The sequence below is a fragment of the Salmo salar genome, chromosome ssa13 (genome assembly GCF_905237065.1).
Source record: "Salmo salar chromosome ssa13, Ssal_v3.1, whole genome shotgun sequence".
Classification (NCBI taxonomy): Eukaryota; Metazoa; Chordata; class Actinopteri; order Salmoniformes; family Salmonidae; genus Salmo; species Salmo salar.
This window is the reverse complement of record NC_059454.1, coordinates 106,214,060-106,237,820: the sequence shown is the minus strand read 5'-3', so window position 1 is coordinate 106,237,820 and position 23,761 is coordinate 106,214,060. Positions and strand designations below refer to the sequence as shown.

Below are 23,761 nucleotides of genomic sequence, written 5' to 3'. Positions count from 1 at the left end.
AGGGCATGTGGTCTGTACTACACTTATCACTTAATCAATCAACAAACTCTCTGGATCATAGACCAAGAAAGGTACAGAACTTTGTTTTATTGTTTTTGTCTTACAGGAGATTTCTCTGGAAAATGGGAAACAACCAATTGCTTCAAAAACCTGGGATACATTTGTAAAATGGTGGGGGGTCAAAATGTTAAGCCTACCTCTGTTCCAGGTTAGTGGAACAACTGTGGCTGACAACTGGAAGCCCTTTGTTTGTATTCCTATAAATCACGTCAATGCAAACTAATATGTTCTTTATTCTATCAATATATTGTTTGACATATAACCTAATACTTTACATTGTGTTGGTGTAGATTCTCATTGTGATGCTGGATTTCTTCTCTATGGAGACTACTGCTATCACTTTGAGACTGAAATGGTGAAAAATTGGCAAGATGCAGAGAGTTACTGTGCCAGTCAAGGAGGCCACCTGGCAAGTTTTCATACTCAAGAGGAACTAAGCTTCATTACTAGTGAGTGGTTGACTAAATGTAAAAAACAAAAACAACATAAAACATCTATATTTTGTACAAATAACAGGTAGTATTTTCTTTTCTTAAAAATATTCTATTCCATTGGAAATGTTATTTTGCAGCTCATATGCCCGCACCATCCTGGGTTGGTCTTAGTGACAGTAGGACAGAAGGAGTGTGGGTCTGGTCGGATGGGACTCCATCCGTGAGTGACAAATATGCCATTGATTAAAAGTTTGTGGGCCCAATCTTTTATGGTATACACATTTGAGAGAGTCTAGCTTAAATTAACATTCAGTTTGGCTTCACTCTCTCTTCCAGGACTTTCTACCATGGGCGCCCAACCAGCCTGATAACTGGCAGGGCAATGAGGATTGTTCCAATATTAGGGGATTCAACCACCACGAAGCAGGGCTACTCAACGATGAGTTCTGTACCTCCACATTAGAATTTGTCTGCAGAAAAGGTATGATTTGTCCTTTCACCATTTCCCATTGAGGGAATGTTCTTTGTAAAATAAATATACATACAGTGCATTCGGAAAGTATTCAGACCCCTTGACATTTTCCACATTTTGTTTCTTTACAGCCTTATTCTAAAATTGATCAAATTAGTTTTTCCCCTGATCAATCTACACACCATACCACCCACAAAACAAAAACAGATTTTTTGAAATTTTTGCGAATGTATTAAAAATAAAATATCACATTTACATGTATTACAAGTATTCAAACCCTTTACTCAGTACCTTGTTGAAGCACCTTTGGCAGCGATTACATCCTCGAGTCTTCTTGGGTATGACGCTACGCTGCACAGCTATTTTCGGGTCTCTCCAGAGATGTTCCATCGGGTTCAAGTCCGGGCTCTGCCTAGGCCACTCAAGGACATTCAGAGACTTGTCCCGAAGCCACTCCTGTGTTTTCTTGATTGTGTGCTTAGGCGTTTTGTCCTGTTGCAAGGTGAATCTTTGCCCCAGTCTGAGGTCCTGAGCACTCTGGAGCAGGTTTTCATCAAGGATCTCTCTGTACTTTGCTCCATTCATCTTTGCCTCGATCCTGACTAGTCTCCCAGTTCATGCCGCTGAAAAACATCCCCACAGCATGATGCTGCCACCTCCATGCTTCACCGTAGGGATGGTGCCAGGTTTCCTCCAGACGTGACACTTGGCATTCAGGCAAAATTGTTCAATCTTAGTTTCATCACACCAGAGAATCTTATTTCTCATGGTCTGAGAATCTTTAGGGGCCTATTGGCCAACTCCAAGCGGGCTGTCATTTGCCTTTAACTGAGGAGCTGCTGCCATCTGGCCACTCTACCATAAAGGCCTGATTTGGTGGAGTGCTGCAGAGATGGTTGTCCTTCTGGAAGGTTCTCTCATCTCCACAGAGTAACTCTGGAGTTCTGTCAGAGTGACCATCAGGTTCTTGGTCACCTTCCTGACCAAGGCCCTTCTCCCGCGATTGCTCAGTTTGGCCGGACGGTCAGCTCTAGGAAGAGTCTTGGTGGTTCCAAACTTCTTCCATTTAACAATGATGGAGGCCACTGTGTTCTTGGGGACCTTCAATGCTGCAGAAATGTTTTGGTGCCCTTCCCCTGTAGCTTGCTGAGTTTTTTGTTGTTGTATGTAATCAATTTTAGGTCTGTAACGTAACAAAATTTGGAAAAAGTCAAGGGGTCTGAATACTTTCCGAAGGCACTGTATATTGGCTCACTGTTCAAAAGTAAATGCCTGTTGACCACAGAATGTTCATCACTCAACTGTCTTTCTAATCCTCAGAAAAAGGTCAAGGACCCCCACTCATACCTCCCACATCGGGGCCAGGTAAAAGGAGCAGCTTCTCTCCTCAGTTTACCATTCTTTGCCTCTCAAAAATCTCTCACTTGCAATTTCCAACAAGAAATCAGTTTGACAGTTGGCCATTTTAACCACACACATTTATTTTTGTGCAGTTAAAATGCAAAACAAACAGGTTTATTTTTTTCAGAGTGTGTCGTAAGACAGGGCTGTAGTCTAAGCCCTAACCTATTCCAAAAGATATCATCCGATTTTTCCTGCAGATTGGAATGAGAAGTGTGGCTCTTGGATGTCAGACCCGTTCAATGAATACTGCTACCTGTTTAACTACCTGTCCATGAGGAACTGGGCTGATGCACGTGCCGACTGCGTAAACCAGAGAGGGGACCTTCTCAGCATCACCGAGCCCTTTGAGCAGGCCTTCATTCAATGTACAGATGGGTTAAAAAGTGCTATTAATCTTCTCAGTAAAACAAAAAAATAAAAGTACTACAACAATGTTGTTTATTCACAATGGCAATTCAAATGATTAGTACTGTGATGTGTTGTGTTTATGAACAGCGAAAGTCCAGCTGATTCCTACGGGGGTCTCCGTGTGGATGGGCGGACATGACTCCATTACAGAGGGTGGTTGGGAGTGGACTGATGGCTCTCCTTTCAGATACATCCACTGGAACGCAGGTAATAGTCCTAATGCTTTCAGATACATCAAATCAATTCAAATTGTATATATCACATGCGCCGAATACAACCTTACAGTGGAATGCTTATTTACAATCACTTAACCAACCATGCAGTTTTAAGAAAAATGAGAGATACAAAAAAACGGAAAAAAAAAAGTAAGACATTAAAATAACAATAATGAGGCTATATACAGGAGGTACCGGTACCTAGTCAATGTGCAGGGGTACAGGTTAGTTGAGATAATTGAGGTAATATGTACATGTAGGTAGGGGTAAAGTGTCTATGCATAGATAATAGATAATAAACAGGGAATAACAGCAGCGTAAAAAAAGGGCGGGGGGGGTCAATGCAAATAGTCCGGGTAACCATTTGATTAGCTGTTCAGCAGTCTTATGGCTTATCCATAAGTCTTATCCATAAGGCTTATCCAGCAGTCTTATGGCTTATCCACTTGAACACAGGTAATGCTTATTTTTTTATTTTGGTATATTTTTTTGCATGTATTTTAGAGGGGTGACTCCCCCGAGTGGCGAGGTGGTACAAATACCATGCATCACATTTCTCTACCTCCTCTTTGCCCCACTCAGGCAACCCAGATAACTATGGAGGAGAGGATTGCCTTTCCATGCTTATCAACACCGGCTACTGGAACGATGACAACTGTGATTACAATAGAGGATACATATGCAAGCGTAGAGGTGACCTGGTCCTGTACAGATGGTTGTGTTTTTGAACATTTTTAAATGTTATTTTTAAACCCTACTTCCATGGTTTCTTTCAGGAAACACACCAGTTTCTCCTCCACCCCACGATGGTAAGATAAATGAACCCTGCTCTTATAGATAAATCATTTATTTAACTAGACAAGTCAGTTAAGAACAAGTTCTTATTTTCAATGACAGCCTACGGGGGAACAGTGGGTTAACTGCCTTGTTCAGGGGGCAGAACGACAGATTTTTACTTTGTCAGCTCAGGGATTCAATCTTGCAACCTTTACGGTTACTAGTCCAACGCTCTAACCACTAGGCTACCTGGCACCCCAATAAACTTGGCGAGGAGGGTTTGACCTGTAGTAGAGTTAGATAAAACCACGTCGTCCATCAGAACAGCCACATTATTCAATGGTAGTTTTAAACAATTTCCCTTGTTCACAGTAATCTCAGATGCCTCTACTGTTAGAAGTGAGTTAGAAAGCTCTCTACCTGGGATGGTCAAGGCTGGAATAAACTGTGGACTTTTAATGCCTATGTTTACTATTGCCTTTTTTTAAATCTGATTTAAGAGTCTGGAAGACTCCTTTTTCACTGTCTTTGAAACCTGTTGACCGTGTTTGTACGGGTTGTGATCTCCTGTAGGGTTTGAAACTGCTTACATCTGTGAGGACTCCAGTGCTGTCCTCCACTGTGATACCAACAGTGTCATCAACATTCAGTCAGCTTTCTTTGGCCGCAAGAGTGACAAGATCTGCCCCCACCAGGAAGGAGCTTCAGGTTCAGAACAAATTGCTTTTACCTCTGAAACTCAAATAGGTTATAGCTATGAGAGCAACTAACTCCTAATGGAATATTATTTATGTGTTGGGCTTAATACAGTGCTTCAGACAGCCATGTTACTAACGCATTGGTTATCCCTATCAGGAACATGCACTGTAGATGGCATCCTGCCTTTGGTACGAAAGGCGTGTGACAACCGACCTTTCTGCTTCTTGTATGCCTATACTGAAACTGACCCCTGCCCTTCAATCTCCAAATACCTGGAAGTGGTGTACAGCTGTGAGCAAAATGGTAGGCAACCAGACCCAACCCCCACCAGACCCAACCAGACCCTAACCAGACCCAACCAGACCCAACCAGACCCTAACCAGACCCAACCCCCACCAGACCCAACCAGACCCAACCCCCACCAGACCCAACCAGACCCTAACCAGACCCAACCCCTACCAGACCCAACCAGACCCTAACCAGACCCAACCCCCACCAGACCCAACCCCCACCAGACCCAACCCTAACCAGACTCAACCCCCACCAGACCCAACCCCCACCAGAGCTTAACCAGACCCAACCCTAACCAGACTCAACCCCCACCAGACCCAACCAGACCCTAACCAGACCCAACCCCCACCAGACCCAACCAGACCCAACCAGACCCAACCCCCACCAGACCCAACCAGACCCTAACCAGACCCAACCCCCACCAGACCCAACCAGACCCAACCCCCACCAGACCCAACCAGACCCTAACCAGACCCAACCCCCACCAGACCCAACCAGACCCTAACCAGACCCAACCCCAACCAGACCCCAACCAGACCCAACCCCCACCAGACCCAACCCCAACCAGACCCAACCCTAACCAGACTCAACCAGACCTTAACCAGACCCAACCCCCACCAGACCCAACCCCCACCAGACCCAACCCCAACCAGACCCAACCCCACCAGACCCAACCCCAACCAGACCCAACCCCCACCAGACCCAACCAGACCCAACCAGACCTAACCAGACCCTACCCAGACCCAACCCCAACCCCACCAGACCCAAACCCCACCAGACCCAACCAGACCCAACCCCAACCAGACCCTAACTAGACCCAACCCCCACCAGACTCAACCAGACCTAACCAGACCCTAACCAGACCCAACCCCCACCAGACTCAACCAGACCCTAACCAGACCCAACCCCAACCAGACTCAACCAGACCCCAACCAGACCCTAACCAGACCCAACCCTAACCAGACTCAACCAGACCCAACCCCAACCAGACACAATCCCAACCAGACCCAACCCCAACCAGACCCAACCCCAACCAGACACAACCCAACCAGACCCAACCCAACTAGACCCAACCCAATCCAATCCAACCCCCACCCGACCCAGACCCAACCCCAACCTTAACCAGATCTAATCCCCACCAGACCGAACCCCCACCAAACCCAACCCCCCAAAAAACTGAAACCATGAATCACTGTTACATTATTTTACTGCACTTATTTACATGATGTGCCTCTTGTGGTCGTGTTTTGATCTTTCAGTGTGTCTGAGGGGACTGGGTGTGGAGGATGGTAACGTCACTGACTCCATGCTGTCCGCCTCGTCTTCACAGAGTTCACATGGTCCGAACGGAGCTCGTCTGAAAGGTGGCTCTTGCTGGATGCCATCAAATCCCTGTACGTTCCACCTGGCACCTCCTCCTTCATCTCACATTTGGTATTTGTGAAAGAATTAGATTTTTCCAGAAATTAACTTCAATCACGTTCATTTCCCTCTCCACTGACATCACCACAGTAAACTCCTGGATCCAGGTGAACCTGGGTGAGGCCAAAAAGATCACAGGTGTTGTGATCCAGGGGTGTCCTGGTGCAGATCACTGGGTGACTAAATTCAAGATCCAGCACAGTATGGATGGAAGCAAATGGACTGACTACAAAGACGATGGAGGGGTAAATCACATCAAACATTCACGGCTGGATTCCCAGGCACAGTTTATGCCTAGTCCTAGACTAAAAAGCAGTCTAAAACCAGGCTCAATATGTGTCTGGGAAGCCAGCCCACAATTTGTAGGTCTTTGGTCCAATGCACCATATTGGGATAGCTGGATTATAAACTCCAGATCATAATTGCACTTTGTTCTTCCTATTTGTCCAGGTATTCACAGGCTGTATGGACAGAAACACTCCAGAGACACAGCTTCTGGGCACTCCTGTCTCTGCCCAGTATGTCAGGATTCTTCCCCAGGAATTCAACGGACAGACTGGTCTTCGCTTTGACATCCTGGGATGTATACCTGACTGTAGGCGAAAACTGTTTTGCTAACCTTTTAGCATTTCTTTGTTGAGAAATGTTTTGTGTCCACTCAGAATACAGAGAGAGGTGTTTTTTTTCACAGATGCTGTGTCCTGTGATGCAAAGCCCAACTTTAACTTTGCAAATGATCGTATGACGTAAGTCCCTTCAACTTCTGCCCTCTACTCCAAAATGCCTGCTCAGTTGCCTAGGTCCTGACCACTACGCCAAGATCCTGATGACTACTGTGTCAAGTTATTTGGGGTCTGAGCTGAGCAGGCAGTGTGAAGTAGAGGCAAAATAGGATTTTAATAAGACATGAATGGAAAATACATGAAGCTAATTTCACATTGTGTATCTTTCAGTGTACACTGCCCAGCAGGATGTGCGCAACTACCATATACTGTTTTTGGCTCTATCGTATATCGTGGGGTGAGTGAATTAAGTGATTTAACCATCAACTCCCAATGATTCAACAGAAAATTTGGAGTGAGGAATGTGAGGATATTGATGTATGTTGATATGTGCTTGCATTACACGAAGGACTCCAACATCTGTGCAGCTGGTATCCATGCAGGAGTAATCCTGAATGATATCGGAGGAGACTGTACTATGTTGAAAGAACCAGGCCAGAACTTCTACAGCGGTTCCACCAAGAACGGCATCACATCCAGGCAGTGAGTGTCTCATTATTGCATGGCACTGTCTACACTAAATTAATGAATGAATTAATTACGAACCCAAACCATGCAGCCAATACCAACATAGTAACCTTTGACCTTCAACAGGTATGATGGGAACTATCAAATATCATACCAGTTTGCAGAGGAAGGTATGTTAGACTAGACTACACCAATGCTCAGACATCAATCACGTAACCTAAGGACACTAATATGGGCTCCTGGGTGACGCAGCGGTCTAAGACACTGCATCTCAGTGCTAGAGGTGTCACTACAGACCCTGGTTCGATCCCGGGCTGTATCACAACTGGCTGTGATCGGGAGTCCCATAGGGCGGCGCACAATTGGCCCAGCGTCGTCCGGGTTTTGGCCGGTGTAGGCCGTCATTGTAAATACTAATTTGTTCTTAACTGACTTGCCTAGTTAAATAAAGAAAATGTTATTGAATGTGCTGTAGGCTACATGTTGTCTCAACTCCTACTTTGATTCCTTTGCAGAGTTGAGATGCTCGGGGCCTGACTGGTATGAATTTGGGGAGTTCTGCTACAAGCCCTATGGAGATAAAAAGACATGGCATGCAGCCCGTGGAGAGTGCAGGAAGCTGGGAGCTGACCTGGTGTCCATTCAGTCCATGACAGAACAGAGCTGGCTGGAGAGCTACCTTTACTCCGGTAAGAGTCCACCTGGTCCGTATGGGAAAGTATGGATCTCTATGGGTCCGTATGGGGAAGTATGGGTCCGTATGGGGGAACATAAACGCTGCTTATTGTTGGAAAGCTTAGCTGACGACTTCTTTTGATATGTCTTCCTTGTAGCCACCAATGATGTGTGGATTGGGCTGAATGATCTGGGCTTCTCAGGCCTGTTCTCCTGGTCAGACAACCACTGGGTCACTTTCACCTACTGGTCACCAGGAGAACCCAACAACCATCAAGGCTTCAATGAGGACTGTGTGGAGATGTTTTATCAGGTAACACGGTTAGCTTGGGCTCACATGCTTAACTCTTCACTATTACCCCTATACTCTTAACCTTACTGTTATCGTCACTTTAACCTGACGCTTGTCCAACCAACGGTTTTATGTTCCTTTATTACAGACTGGTAGATGGAATGATGTCCCCTGCACAGAACTGAACACTTATATATGCAAGATGTCCAAAGCCCACTACCCGCTTCCCTCCGTCATGCCCACTGTGTACGGATGCACACAGGTGAGTGCTTGTCCTGTTGTACCTGTACCTGTCTATAGCTATCCCTCTGCAGCACCACATCAGTGTGTGTGTGTGTGTGTGTGTGTGTGTGTGTGTGTGTGTGTGTGTGTGTGTGTGTGTGTGTGTGTGTGTGTGTGTGTGTGTGTGTGTGTGTGTGTGTGTGTGTGTGTGTGTGTGTGTGTCATAGGGCTGGGACGCCTATGGCTATTCCTGTTACTGGATGGAAGAGACCGCCAGAAGCTGGGCAGACGCCAAGGCTTTCTGTGAGCAGCAAAACAGCAAACTTCTACACATTGGGGACATGTGAGTGTGATTACCTCAGCATCTCACAAGAAGTGTTTATGTGTATGTTGTGGCAGATACAGATCATCAGTCTGGTGTACTTCAATCTGTTGGACACCGGCTGGTCCATTTTATTTTTATCCAAAAGGGGCATCACATTCAAGACCAACAAACCCTTCGAATCTTGGCATGCCTCAAGATGTCTATAATGCTGGTCTTTGATTGGTGTTGAATATAATATCTGTGATGTCTTTCCCAGTTATGAACAGTCCCACTTCACGGTGAAACTGGCTGGATACACTGGTTTGTGGTGGATTGGACTGAGGGCCAGTGGTGATTCAGGAGGGGTGGATTACATCTGGGATAATGGAGCACCTCTCACCTTCACACACTGGGATCGAAACCAGCCAGGTACAGTCATTTTACACCCATTAACGAATCTGAAGTATTTTCATGTTAGTATATCAGTTGAATTGTTTACCATTGTCTTTGTGATCCTCCAGATAACCATGCGGGAACCTGCGTTGGCATGACTACGGGCCTTACTGGTGGGTTCTGGGATGACAAGCCATGCACTGAGGTGTTCCCATTCGTGTGTGAGACACCAAGGCCTGACATCACCCCGCCCACTAAACCTCCAACTCCTCCCCCTTCACCGGACTGTGCGGACGGTTGGACGGCTGAGCGACACTTCAGGAACTGCTACAAGGTAAAGATATAGACTAGCTTCATCTGAACTGATACAGGCTAAAGATACAGACTAGCTTCATCTGAACTGATACAGGCTAAAGATACAGACTAGCTTCATCTGAACTGATACAGGCTAAAGATACAGACTAGCTTCATCTGAACTGCTGAACTAGTACAGGGTAAAGATACAGACTAGCTTCATCTGAACTGATACAGGCTAAAGATACAGACTAGCTTCATCTGAACTGATACAGGCTAAAGATACAGACTAGCTTCAGCTGAACTAATACAGGGTAAAGATACAGACTAGCTTCATCTGAACTGATACAGGGTAAAGAGCCTCAAACACTATATGAACTGAAGAAACAACAACATAGCGTTAACTGAAGTGCTACAGGTTGAATCTCTAAATGTTTGTTGTAGCTCTTCATGGTGGACTTCTCCAAGAAGAAGAGCTGGTCCGCAGCCCGTGAAGACTGTACCTCCAGGGGGGCAGACCTTGTCAGTATCCATAACATGGAGGAAGAGAACTTCCTGTCCACGCACACCAAGGGGAAGTCCAAGTGGATCGGTCTGCAACACAACCCTATAGATGGAGGTTACCACTGGAGTGACGCTACTCCTGTGAGCCACACCAACTGGGGACATGGGGAGCCCAACAACCATGAGGGTCGTGAGGACTGTGTAGAGATGGTGAGCAACTCAAATGGAACGTCCTCTTGGTGGAACGATCTCAACTGTGATGCCCATCAGGACTGGATCTGCATGATCTCCAAGGGGAAGAAACCCATCGTTCCTCCAGTACCTCCTCCTCCTGTTCCAGGTAACCAGCGTAGTGCACCTCTGATCGCACCGTTAAACCATAAGATAGCACCATAGAGTCATGATCATTGATTTGTTCTAGAAGTTTCTATGACCTGTATGACCCTGAGAATTGGCTTGTATCTTTTCCAGCACCTGACTGCGGTACCAACGCTGTCTGGAGGAAGAACAATGGCATCTGCTACTACTACAATGACACCGACATAGTAGACTTCCAGACAGCTATGTCCCGCTGCTACGATGAGAAGGCTCAACTGGTCTCCATCTTAAACAAAGATGAACAGGCGTACATCAACACGATGGTGTGATATGCTTGTCCAAGCAGACCTTTGTTGTTGTTTGTTTGTTTTGTTTATCGGTTGTGCAGGAGATGTTACAAACATCTCAGTGGGCGGCTCCTCTCAGTAACGTTTCTTGACGTTGCAGATTGGGACGGGACGGGCTGAATCATCATGGATTGGAATGCTTGTGTTTGGGATCGCAGCAGACCAATACCAGTATGTCTTTTTTTTTGTATTGATACTACCCATACTGTTGTATAATATGGTGTGGGACATTGTCAAGACTGCTAACCACCGATCTCTGTTCCCCTACCCAGGTGGGTGGACAGGTCTCCTGTCACATATGTTTTCTGGGGTCTGGGAGAGCCTAATAATGCCAATGGGGAGGAACAGTGTGTCCAGATGAACAGACATCAAGGTACTGATGTAAACAGGTTGAATTTTCTGAGAATTTTTTTAAAATAAAAATAGAAATAAAAAATATTCAACTCCCATCCAACAATTTTGGTCGCATATTTTGCTGTGCGACCTGACATTACGGTGCCTACAACAAGAATCAACCAGATAATAATGATTAGTCTTCATTGTACTGTTGTTTTCCAGTGCCTTAGAGATAAAAGTGCGCACAGATTCGTTACTGTTGTTGTTTCATCATTACTACAGCGATAAACGGATTGTCAGGTAAAAAGATAATGTATGACCCATATATTGCCGACTCAATGTTTTCTTTTCTTCCTATCGTGAATTGTCTATACGTTCGTTAAACCATTTCGCAGGCTGTACCAAAACCCCTCGCGGGAATTTGTTGACACCTTGTTCAGTCATGTAAATTCATTAGCTAGCTAGCAAACTTAATTAGCAGCATATCCAAACATTTGAGGAAAGAAAGGAAAAGGGATACTTCTTCAGAAGATCAATAATCATATCATTGCAGTGAACTTGACGCTCTTAAAGAGACAGTGTAGAATTCTCAATTGGATGCATCTCAATACACGATGTAGAAACCTACTATTCCACAAATGACTGGAATGTCAATGACAGGTTTTTGTATCAACATTTTAGATTTTTATAAGAAACAATGGCTTTTTACGGGGTTAAGGCACGAAAGTAGCTAGAACTTTATATAGGCCTAATATAGGCTGTATCTCAATCAATTTAAAAAATCTTATTTTCTGGTGCTTTTATGTAACCAGAATGAGTTCATAAAACACAGGCTTGATTTAGAAATGCATGAAAAAGACACTTGAAATATCTCAATAAAATAGAATAACTTTTCTGTTGTGCTCCTAACTTTTCTGTTGTGCTCCTAACTTTTCTGTTGTGCTCCGAACTTTTATGTTGTACTTCTAACTTTTTTATTTTGGGAGCACCATTCTACCACTGAAAATGGTTCATTTAGAGCCCTGTGTCCAACATATTCTGCATCTTGTGTCTCGTAGGTAATTGGAATGATGTCAACTGCGCCCGTACCAATGCAGGTTACCTGTGTAAGAAATACCCTGGTGAAGACCACACTCCTCCTCCTCCCACCCAACCCTGGACGGGATACTGCCCAGCGGGTACAGCAGACACATCCCCATTAATACTACAGGTGCTGATTGTGAAATGATCCCCTAAACACTAGTAGTAACCAGTGTCTTTGTCTGTTCTAGATTGGATGCTGTTCCGAAACAAGTGCTTCATGTTCCAAGGGCACAAGCACGGGAAGAAAGCCAACTGGGACTCTGCTCGGAGTTGGTGCCAAAGTAAAGGAGCAGAATTAGCTGTCATCGACAATCAATATGAGAACGGTAAGCTACAGAAGAAAGTCTAGCTTTAGAGATCCAGTCGATCAAAGTTCCTTTGACTTTTTACATGGTGGTTTTATATTTGAATGGCCTCTGTTCTCCAGACTTTGTGTCCAGCTATCTAAGGGATCTGAAGCTGCCAACATGGATTGGCTTGACAGACAGCCTGGTGGAGGGAGGGTTTGGCTGGAGTGATGGTGTGAGTCCAGTGTTGTACACCAACTGGGCCGACAAGGAACCCAACAACAATGGAGGACGGGTGAGAATAATGCACAGCTCCAACATACTTCAGATGAGGGTTTTTTTGAAGGTCACCATGAATGTCAAAGATTCTAAGGTTTTTCCACTCATAGACTGGATCGGTTTAAAACGAGATAATAAGCTACAAGTTTCACAAAGATTAGACTTTGACCTATTTCCTCCCCCCAGGAGCACTGCACCGCCATTACCCATAACTACTTGGTGAGTGGACGCTGGAATGATGACTTGTGCACTGAGGAGCATAGCTGGGTCTGCTCCATGAAGAAATGTTAGTGCTGACAATTTTTTTTTAAAACAAACGTTTTTTTTTTTTTGCACACAACTCACTCTTTGTAGCTTAATGATTTTTGTGACCTTTTGTTAAAAGTTCTATAATTTAATTCCGACAGCAAGCAGTATGGCTCCGCCAGCTCCAACTCAAAACCCCTGCCCCTCTGGTTACGTCTCCTGGTATAAGAACTGCTACAAGCTGGTGGAGGAACCGAAGACATGGGAGGCAGCTCAGGTGGCCTGTGAGCAGGAAGGTGGTAACTTGGCCAGCGTAGACATGAGCTACGACCAGGCCTTTGTGGCTGGGGCTATACTCCAGGGCAAAGCAGACGCATGGATTGGATTAAGACGCAAGGTACTAGCCCAATCCTCTTTATAGAATTGAACTGGCATTAATCACAACGAAGATCATTTGAAGTTGTCATTTGTTTGATTACGGTAAGTGGACAGGGTGCTCTTGGTTGATGGTTTGTTGTATCTGCAGGTTGATAGCAGTTCATATACATGGACAGACGGCTGGCCAGTGTTCTTCACTCACTGGGGACCTGGGGAGCCTAGTAACCACAAAGCAGAGGGCTGTGTGAGCATGCATGCAGACCCTATCTTCCACGGAACATGGAACGACACCGATTGTAATTCTGCTAAGGCCTACATCTGCAAGACCTCCTCAGGTAGGAGCTACAGAGCCTTCAGAAAGTATTCATATCCCTTGACTTATTCCACATTTTGTTGTGTTACAGCCTGAATTCAAAAATGGATGAAATATTTTTTTAAATCTCACCCATCTACACACAATACCCCATAATGACAAAGTGAAAACATGTTTTTAGAAATGTTTGCAAATGTATTGATAATGAAAAACAGAAATATCTAATTTACATAAGTATTCACACCCCTCCGTCAATACATGTTAGAATCACCTTTGGCAGCGATTACAGCTGTGAGTCTTTCTGAGTAAGTCTCTAAGAGCTTTGCACACCTGGATTGTACAATATTTTCACATTATTCTTAAAAAATTCTTCAAGTTGGTTGTTGATCACTGCTAGACAGCCATTTTTAAGTCTTACCATAGATTATCAAGGTGATTTAAATCAAAACTGTAACTAGGCCGCTAAGGAACATTCAGTGTTGTCTTGGTAAACAACTCCAGGTTATATGTAGCCTTGAGTTTTAGGTTATTGTCCTGCTGAAAGGTGAATTTGTCTCCCAGTGTCTGTTGGAAAGAATGAAACAAAGTTTTCCACTAGGATTTTGCCTTTGCTTAGCTCTATTTCGTTTATTTATATCTATTTTTTTTTCTTCCCCCTAGTCCTTGCCGATGACAAGCATACCCAGGTTTGCCCCAAACATAATGCTTTGTATTAGGACATAAAGCTAATTTGTTTGCCAATTTTTTTTCAGTTTTACTTTAGTGCCTTATTGCAAACAGGATGCATGTTTTAGAATATTTTTATTTAAACATTTTCTTCATTTGTAAAACTTTCTTAAAAGAGAATTCCACTTTGATATTATGGGGTATTGTGCGTAGGCCAGTGACACAAAATAGAAATATTTGTAAAGTCGGAAGGCACTTTACATCTCCACTGCAGCATAACCCCCTAAGGTCTATGTCCACGCCCCTGCGGAAATCTGATTTGCATAACGAAAACATCCCCATTAAAATCTGTCTCTCAATCCACTGCATCCACCTATGTTGCTCTTCTGCATCTGCGGTAAAATGTGACAGAGCTAGAGAGGTGTTTGTCAGACCATGAGACATCCCGAAAAAGATGAGACTCTCACGAACACAATGGTGTTCTCCGTTTTGTTCTACGACCCCCACAATCGTTTTGGGACTCGTCTGAATTTGGTCTGCCAACTTCTGTCTGAAGCTTCCCAAAGAGTTTGGGATACACACTAATATGTTTAGTTCCAAAAATAAGAGGTTAGATAGTTATAAAAATTATAAAAAAGATTTTAAAAAAGTTTCCTGATTTTTCTTATATCTCTGAGATATTGGACAAACACTTCAGAACAAACTTCCTTTAGATTATTCTTTGGGGACTATCTGTTGTTCAATGTAGTGAACCTGTTATTCAATGCGTTTGTATGGGCTAATAGCAGTAAGGGCAAATAAAATGTTTAATCAGAAACATTTTTTATATATTTTTTGGATTCTTCAAAGGGGTATTAAAATTCTAAATCAAATAGCAAAATTATCCTTGGTATGACCTTCTTAAAACAATTCCATATAGCTTAGTAGAACGCCCTCCCCCGTCTTAGACAGGGCTTAGACTCTTATGGGATAAGCAAACTAATTTAACTAGCCCACTCTTGACAAGTGTACTATATTTTCCACAGGTTTCCGATAATTGCAGATGTCACCTGTTAAAATACTAAATGTTTATATTCCTCTCTCCTCAGAGTCTCCTCCTCCAACCCCAGCCCCCGGAGATGGGAAATGCCTTTTTGGCTGGGTTCCCTTTGGTCGCTACTGCTACTTTGTATACAACGGGCCCCAGGGAATCTCCTGGCCAGAGGCAAGACACTACTGTCAAACAGTGAGAGGAGACCTGGCGTCCATCCACAGTAGAGCAGACGTGGAGTTCATCTTGAAAATGAATTACACCCGAGTACACAATGTCTGGATCGGCCTGACCAGGGACAACAACTGTAAGTGGGTCGTTCCACGAAACCGTGCCTTTTGCATTCCTTCATTATTTGAAGTAGAAATAAAAACCTGTTATATTAACTGAAGTGCCCTTTAAAATAGACCCATGGAGAATTCAATATATCAGATTTTTTAATATGAATAAAGTCTTGCTAAAGTGCCAAAATTCAGCATTTTGACAGGTCCCTCCACCAGCCCTGTGTCACTTCTAGGAAGATTTCAAACCGCTTAATCCATACATTTCTCTATTGTAAAGACCTAGTTATTGTGTTGCTTTGACAAAGTCATTTCTGGAGATGATTATTTATTTAATGTGATTAGTGATTCATTTACATCTGTCACTCATTTTAAGGTCAACCCTGTTACGTGACCTGAACTCTCATTTTAATGTGGTGAAACTATTCTTTTACATATTTGGTTCAATAGAAACATTAAACATCTAATAGTCAAATCATAGCGTAAAAGCAAGTGAAATGGTTCTACTCTTTTTTTGCCATTTTCTGGTGTTTTGTGGTGAAAAACTGAGCGGGTCGAGTATAACACGTCAACCCCGTTACCCATAGATAGACAGGCTAGAAATGTTTGAGCAATTACATTTTTTTTGGTGAAGCTTGCATTCAATTGCCAATCCCTGTTGCACACAACCAGCTTCCATTCCCCCTATCACGAGAGGATTTATGGCTGATTTAAGATGACAGAGTTACGGTTAACCGTGTTACTTTATTTGGCACTTAATAGACACTTACTATAGTATTCCTTTAATTAACCTCTTGAGATAGGAAAACTTGTTTTTTTATTAAGTTGAACATGTGCTCTTCATTACAGACTTTTAAACCAAAAGTTACACTTCTCAAAAGGCATCGAATTGGTGGAACGACCCAAGTCCCATTGTGCACTGACTTTTCACTGTGTTGTTTTCTCACCTAAGTGTCGAACATTATACTAATATATATAACTGTTTCCAGTTGGCTGGAGTTGGACAGACATGCAGCCCTTGGCTTTCCTAAACTGGGCGCCTAACGAGCCCAACGAAGCCTTCCACCAAGGAGACGTTGGAGGAGAGAACTGTGTCGAGATGTACCCTGACGGACAATGGAATGATAACAACTGTATGCAGAAGAGAGGATATGCCTGTCGCCACCGCCAATGTGAGTACTCCGTATAACTGATACCGACAGGCACAGGGTCCATTGATGCAGTATTTTCAGATGTAAATGCCACTGTTATTTCTCCTGCAGACTACACCACAGATGGTGGTGGTATAGTCATTCCCACTGATGCTCCCCAGGCTAGCAGTAAGTTTGCTATACTAGTTGTAACATTTAAAAAAAATAAGCATAGCTCTTTCCCGAAAACCATAGATCATAAAAATATTCATTCATATTTTGTCCTTTGTTAAACAGGTGCAGGACTGATAGCTGGGGCTGTGATTGGGGCCATTGTTGTCTTCACCTTGATATTTGGACTGCTATATTACGTCTTCAGCATCAGGGGAGTCAAGCTGAGTGACGTCAGCTTCCCAACAAGAACGGGAAGGAGCGTTGATGTGGTAAGTGAAGCTTATGCTTAAGAAACCACGGTTGCTATAAAATATGTACATGATGGTAACAGAGCACCAGAGAGGAAATAGCACTTAGCTATAAACAAAGCAAATAACAACAGGGATAATAGACATCCTTGCCTAGTTCCTCTTATCTTTATTGAGATAAGGGGCGATGTTCATGTGAGGAGGTTTACAGGGATTCATGAACACTCTCCAAATGTTCAAATTTAAGAATGAATCTTCCCTCAAATGACACGATTTGTTCTTATATTGCAGCCTGCTTTTAACAACCCCAACTTTGGAGGAGAATCGGAAACATGAAACATGGGATTTGGATCAGTTTTTGTATATTTGTAATGAACCATGATTGCCACAGTTTCTCTTGTATAAGAAATCACCATGTCAATAACTTAGGTCTGTTTAAATAAAGCATGAATACAACAATCTCTAAGAACTGTTTTTGAGACATTCATTTTTGAGAGAATATATTTTCTATTAATCTCTTTAATTCTTATAAGTCGGCAACATATAATATTTTAATTTCAAATGTTTATACTTTTTTAGGTTTATGCTTGTCTGTGGTAGTATATATATCGCACTACATTAGTAATAAAATCACTTTTCTGAATACCAAACAAACTGGGCTACAAAGACCAACGGAGATTTAATATATCTGCCAAATGGTCAAGCTATTTTACGATAATGTATGGAATATTATTATTTACTGTTGTATTTAATGTATTCATAATGCACTATTTTCTAAAAGAGGTTTGAATTTTTTTTTAATTTAATTTTTTATACTATTTCAAATGTGTCTGTGACTGAAAATATCGTAGTTATATTTTCCCCTGATTTACTTTTGTTATATCATCCTATCATCTGATTTTACTTTTGTTTTATAAATGTTTTGTTATCATTTCACCTCATAATTCAGTTTGCTTGTGTTAGACTGCTATTACACGGTCCCTAAGTCCAGAACAGACTGTGGGAGTCACACAGTTCGACATAGAGCCATGACTACATGAAACTCTATTCCACATCAAGTAACTGACGCTAAGCAGTAAAATTAGATTTAAAAAACACCTTATGGAACAGCGGGGACTGTGAAGCAACACAAACACACGGATTTAGTACTGTAGATATGTGGTAGTGGTGGAGTAGGGGCCTGAGGCCCCACAGTATTCTTCTAACTGTTATGGTAAAGCAATATATATATTTTTTCACCTTTATTTAACTAGGCAAGTCAGTTTAAGAAAAAAAATCTTATTTTCAATGACAGCCTAGGAATAGTGGGTTAACTGCCTTGTTCAGGGGCAGAATGACAGTTTTTTTACCTTGTCAGCTCAGAGATTTGATCTTGCAACCTCTCCATTACTAGTTCCAACACTCTAACCACTAGTCTACCTGCCTTGATATATTCAGCGTTTCACTGCTTGTATAGTGACTTGCCAATTTTTATGTTTTGTAAATTCATACAGTGTATGCTATAGCTTGTGTTGTGCTTTTATTATTTGTTTGAATGTTATTAAAGTAGACTACGTGGCCACCCTTCAAATTAGTGGATTTGACTATTTCAGCCACACCCGTTGTTGATAAGGTGTATACAATCGAGCACACAGCCATTCTTTCTCCATAGACAAGCATTGGCAGTATAACGGCCTTACCGAAGAGCTCAGTGACATTCAACATGGCACCGTCATAGGATGCCACCCTTCCAGCAAGTCAGTTCGTCACATTTATACCCTACTAGAGCTTCCCCAGGTCAACTGTAAGTGCTGTTATTGTGAAGTGAAAATATCTCGGAGCAACAACGGCTCAGCTGTGAAGTGGTAGGCCACACAAGCTCAAGGATCGGGACCGCCGAGTGCTGAAGCGCGTATAAATCGTCTGTGCTCAGTTGGAGCACTCACTACCAAGTTTCAAACTGCCTCTGGAAGCAACGTCAGCACAATAACTGTTGGTCGGGAGCTTTATAAAATGGGTTTCCATGGCCGAGCAGCCGCACGCAAGCCTAAGATCAACCATGCGCAATGCCAAGCTTTGGTTGGAGTGGTGTAAAGCTTGCCGCCATTGGACTCTGGAGCAGTGGAAACACATTCTCTGGATTTGATGAATCCCACTTCACCATCTGGCAGTCTGACGGATGAATCCAGGAGAACGCTACCTGGCCAAATGCGAAGTGCCAAGTGTAAAGTTTGGTGAAGGAGGAATAATGGTCTGGGGCTGTTTTTCATGATTCGGGCTAGGCCCCTTAGTTCCAGTGAACAGAAATCTTAATGCTACAGCATACAATGACATTCTAGACGATTCTGTACTTCCAACTTTGTGGTAACAGTTTGGGGAAGACCCTTTCCTGTTGCAGCATGACAATGCCCCATGTAGTGTATTTGTGGATTCTGGGATTAATTTACTTCTACCTGATACATTTTATCAAGGTTTTCGATTTCGTTTTTTGGAAAAGGTCAAGGTAAATTAATCCATGAAAATAATATAATTTAATATGTCTTAAATTACCCAATTTTCATGAATTTGATGATATAAGCTTGAAGCCCATTCAAAAACAGTACGGGACCTGACCCAGGAAGAAGACTTTTTTAGGGTATATAACGTCACCCAGGACCTTCTAATTAGCAGGTTTTGTATGGGTGGAGTTTTAGCTTGCCAGGTGACATCACTAGATGGTATAAATGAATAGACCAATAACAAAGAGAGTTCCAAACTAGAGGGCAGCATTCCAGAAAGAACTTTCGGATGAAAATGTTTTTTCTCCTGCAAATGATTTAGAAGCCTTCCTGCTTTGTATGCGTTAGCTTACCTGTTGTATTAAACACTCCTATTTCTGGCATTATTCTCACACTCAGCATTCGCTGCTTCAAGTTCAGTAGCCCACCGCTCCTCTCCTAGTTAGAGATATACAGTACATTCGGAAAGTATTCAGACCCCTCGACTTTTTCCACATTTTGTTAAGTTACAGCCTTATTCTAAAATGGATTAAATTAAAAAAAATACCCTCATCAATCTACAAACAATACCCCATAATGCAAAAGCAAAAACAGGTTTTTAGAATTTTTTGCTAATGTATGTACAAATAAAACACAGAAATACCTTATTTACATAAGTATTCAGACCCTATACTATGAGACTCAAAATTGAGCTCAGGTGCATCCTGTTTCCATTGATCATCCCTGTTTCTACAACTTGATTGGAGTCCACCCACAGTTGACAATGCAAGGCAGAGCAAAAACCAAGTCATGAGGTCGAAGGAATTGTCCATATAGCTCTGAGACAGGATTGTGTCGAGGCACAGATCTAGGGAAGGGTTCATTTCTGCAGCATTGAAGGTCCTCATGAACACAGTGGCCTCCATCAACCTCTACAGGATCGGTGGGTCCCCCACTGGACGGTTGAGCTAACGTAGGCTAATGTGATTAGCATGAGGTTGTAAGTAACAAGAAAAATTCCCAGGACATAGACATATCTGATATTGGCAGAACGCTTCAATTCTTGTTAATCTAACTACACTGTCCAATTTACAGTAGCCATTACAGTGAAATAATACCATGCTATTGTTTGAGGAGAGTGCACAGTTATGAGCTTGAACATGTATTAATAAACTAATTAGGCACATTTGGGCAGTCTTGATACAACATTTTGAACAGAAATGCAATGGTTCATTGCATCAGTCTAAAACTTTGCACATACACTGCTGCCATCTAGTGGCCAAAATCTAAATTGAGCCTGGGCTGGAATAAAACATTATGGTCTTTCTCGTGCATTTCAAAGATGGTACAAAAAAATGCCAAAATACCAGATCTAATGTGTTATATTCTCCTACATTCATTTAACATTTCCTCAAACTTCAAAGTATTTCCTTTCAAATGGTATCAAGAATATGCATATCCTTGCTTCAGGTCCTGAGCTACAGGCAGTTCGATTTGGGTATGTCATTTTAGGCAAAAATGTAAAAAAAGGGGAAACACCAAGACTCTTCCAAGAGTCCGGCCAAACAGCAATCAGGGGAGAAGGGTCTTGGTCAGGGAGAAGGGTCTTGGTCGGGGAGAAGGGCCTTGGTCAGGGAGAAGGGCCTTGGTCAGGGAGAAGGGCCTTGGTCAGGGAGAAGGGTCTTGGTCAGGGAGAAGGGCCTTGGTCAGGGAGAAGGGTCTTGGTCAGGGAGAAGTGCCTTGGTCAGGGAGAAGGGCCTTGGTCAGGGAGAAGGGTCTTGGTCAGGGAGAAGGGCCTTGGTCAGGGAGAAGGGCCTTGGTCAGGGAGAAGGGCCTTGGTCAGGGAGAAGGGCCTTGGTCAGGGAGAAGGGTCTTGGTCAGGGAGAAGGGCCTTGGTCAGGGAGAAGGGCCTTGGTCAGGGAGAAGGGTCTTGGTCAGGGAGAAGGGTCTTGGTCAGGGAGAAGGGCCTTGGTCAGGGAGAAGGGTCTTGGTCAGGGAGAAGGGCCTTGGTCAGGGAGAAGGGTCTTGGTCAGGGAGAAGGGTCTTGGTCAGGGAGAAGGGCCTTGGTCAGGGAGAAGGGCCTTGGTCAGGGAGAAGGGCCTTGGTCAGGGACCTACCTTACCTGACACCCTAGAGACCCACTTCCCTTTGCTTACCGCCCCAATAGATCCACAGACGATGCAATCGCCATCGCACTGCACACTGCCCTATCCCATCTGGACAAGAGGAATACCTATGTAAGAATGCTGTTCATTGACAATAGTTCAGCATTCATCACCATAGTACCCTCCAAGCTCATCATTAAGCTCGAGGCCCTGGGTCTGAACCCCGCCCTGTGCAACTGGGTCCTGGACTTCCTGATGGGCCACCCCCAGGTGGTGAAGGTAGGACACAGCACCTCCACTTTGCTGATCCTCAACACAGGGGCCCCACAAGGGTGCGTGCTTAGCCGCCTCCAGTACTCTCTGTTCACCCATGACTGCGTGGCCACGCACGCCTCCAACTCAATCATCATGTTTGCAGACGACACAACAGTAGTAGGCCTGATTACAAACAATGACAAGACAGCCTACAGGGAGGAGGTGAGGACCTTGGGGGCGTGGTGCCAGGAAAATAACGTCTCACTCAATGTCGACAAAACAAGGGAGTTGATTGTGGACTTCAGGAAACAGCAGAGGGAGCACGCCCCTATCCACATCGACGGGACAGCAGTAGAGCAGGTGGAAAGCTTCAAGGTCCTCGGCGTACACGTCACTGCCGATCTGAAATGGTCCACCCACACAGTGTGGTGAAGAAGGCGCAACAGCGGCAGTGATACAGCCGGTCAGTGATACAGCCTGACAGGATACTCCCCACCTGAGCCACTGCCTGTTTTTATTTTATTTTATTTAATCTTTATTTAATTAGGCAAGTCAGTTAAGGACAAATTATTATTTACAATGACGGTCTACCCGGACGACCCTGTGCCAATTGTTCACCCCGTTATCATCCAGAAGGCAAGGTCAGTACAGGTGCGTCAAAGCTGGGAACGAGAGACTAAAAAACATCTATCTCAAGTACATCAGACTGTTAAATAGCCATCACTAGGCGGCTTCCACCCAGTTATGTAAACCTGCACCTTAGAGGCTGCTGCCCCATATACATAGACTTGAAATCACTGGCCACTTTAATAATGGAAAACTAGTCACTTTAATAATGTTTGCATATTTTTGCTTTACTCATCTCATATGTATATACTGTATTCTATTCTACTGTATTTTAGTCTATGCCACTCCAACATTGCTTATCCTAATATTTATATATTGCTTAATTCCATTATTTTACTTTTAGGTTTGTGTGTATTGTGTGTATTGTTGTGAATTGTTAGATGTTACTGCACCGTTGGAGCTAGAAGCACAAGCATTTCGCTACACCTGCAATACCATCTGCTAAACATGTGTATGTGACTAATAACATTTGATTTGAACCTGATGGTCCCACTGACAGAGCTCAAGAGTTTGTTCTTAACAAAACACCAGTCTCAACGTCAACAGTGGAGAGGCGACTCCTGGATGCTGGCCTTCTAGGCAGAGTTCCTCTGTCCAGTGTCTGTGTTCTTTTGCCCATCTTAATCTTTTATTTTTATTGGCCAGTCTGAGATATGGCTTTTTCTTTGGAACTCTGCCTAGAAGGCCAGCATCCCGGAGTCGTCTCTTCACCGTTGACGTTGAGACTGTTTTTTTGCAGGTACTATTTAATGAAGCTGCCAGTTGAGGACTTGTGAGCCGTCTGTTTCTCAAACTAGATACTATAATGTACTTGTCCTCTTGTTCAGTTGTGCACTGGGGCCTCCCACTCCACTTTCTATTCTGGTTAGAGCCAGTTTGCGCTGTTCTGTGAAGGGAGTAGTACACAGCGTTGTACGAGATCTTCAGTTTCTTGGCAATTTCTCACATGGAATAACCTTCATTTCTCAGAACAAGAATAGACTGACGAGTTTCAGAAGAAAGTTATTTGTTTCTGGCCATTTTGAGCCTGTAATCGAACCCACAAATGCTGATGCTCCAGATACTCAACTAGTCTAAAGAAGGCCA

At 43.5% G+C, this 23,761-nt stretch overlaps 1 protein-coding gene across 1 annotated transcript in view; it reads left to right on the top strand.

The window, feature by feature from the left end:
- LOC106568508 (macrophage mannose receptor 1) overlaps positions 1 to 17,698 on the top strand; it is a 34,961-nt gene extending 17,263 nt beyond the window's left edge. The window contains exons 11-49 of the mRNA XM_014138928.2: positions 107 to 208; positions 351 to 509; positions 632 to 714; positions 831 to 975; positions 2,287 to 2,331; positions 2,568 to 2,735; positions 2,866 to 2,985; positions 3,576 to 3,686; positions 3,770 to 3,802; positions 4,344 to 4,478; positions 4,626 to 4,772; positions 6,020 to 6,154; positions 6,273 to 6,427; positions 6,633 to 6,777; positions 6,874 to 6,928; positions 7,136 to 7,202; positions 7,314 to 7,447; positions 7,559 to 7,602; positions 7,948 to 8,121; positions 8,266 to 8,420; positions 8,548 to 8,661; positions 8,849 to 8,964; positions 9,203 to 9,354; positions 9,447 to 9,652; positions 10,057 to 10,456; positions 10,588 to 10,757; positions 10,882 to 10,952; positions 11,054 to 11,154; positions 12,176 to 12,295; positions 12,389 to 12,526; positions 12,628 to 12,782; positions 12,953 to 13,052; positions 13,174 to 13,409; positions 13,539 to 13,725; positions 15,458 to 15,706; positions 16,670 to 16,852; positions 16,943 to 16,999; positions 17,108 to 17,253; positions 17,524 to 17,698. Of these exons, the coding sequence (XP_013994403.2) occupies positions 107 to 208; positions 351 to 509; positions 632 to 714; positions 831 to 975; positions 2,287 to 2,331; positions 2,568 to 2,735; positions 2,866 to 2,985; positions 3,576 to 3,686; positions 3,770 to 3,802; positions 4,344 to 4,478; positions 4,626 to 4,772; positions 6,020 to 6,154; positions 6,273 to 6,427; positions 6,633 to 6,777; positions 6,874 to 6,928; positions 7,136 to 7,202; positions 7,314 to 7,447; positions 7,559 to 7,602; positions 7,948 to 8,121; positions 8,266 to 8,420; positions 8,548 to 8,661; positions 8,849 to 8,964; positions 9,203 to 9,354; positions 9,447 to 9,652; positions 10,057 to 10,456; positions 10,588 to 10,757; positions 10,882 to 10,952; positions 11,054 to 11,154; positions 12,176 to 12,295; positions 12,389 to 12,526; positions 12,628 to 12,782; positions 12,953 to 13,052; positions 13,174 to 13,409; positions 13,539 to 13,725; positions 15,458 to 15,706; positions 16,670 to 16,852; positions 16,943 to 16,999; positions 17,108 to 17,253; positions 17,524 to 17,568 (5,258 nt within the window). The 3' untranslated portion in view covers positions 17,569 to 17,698. The remainder of the gene's footprint in view (positions 1 to 106; positions 209 to 350; positions 510 to 631; positions 715 to 830; positions 976 to 2,286; positions 2,332 to 2,567; positions 2,736 to 2,865; positions 2,986 to 3,575; positions 3,687 to 3,769; positions 3,803 to 4,343; positions 4,479 to 4,625; positions 4,773 to 6,019; positions 6,155 to 6,272; positions 6,428 to 6,632; positions 6,778 to 6,873; positions 6,929 to 7,135; positions 7,203 to 7,313; positions 7,448 to 7,558; positions 7,603 to 7,947; positions 8,122 to 8,265; positions 8,421 to 8,547; positions 8,662 to 8,848; positions 8,965 to 9,202; positions 9,355 to 9,446; positions 9,653 to 10,056; positions 10,457 to 10,587; positions 10,758 to 10,881; positions 10,953 to 11,053; positions 11,155 to 12,175; positions 12,296 to 12,388; positions 12,527 to 12,627; positions 12,783 to 12,952; positions 13,053 to 13,173; positions 13,410 to 13,538; positions 13,726 to 15,457; positions 15,707 to 16,669; positions 16,853 to 16,942; positions 17,000 to 17,107; positions 17,254 to 17,523) is intronic.
- The last annotated feature ends 6,063 nt before the right edge of the window (positions 17,699 to 23,761 follow it).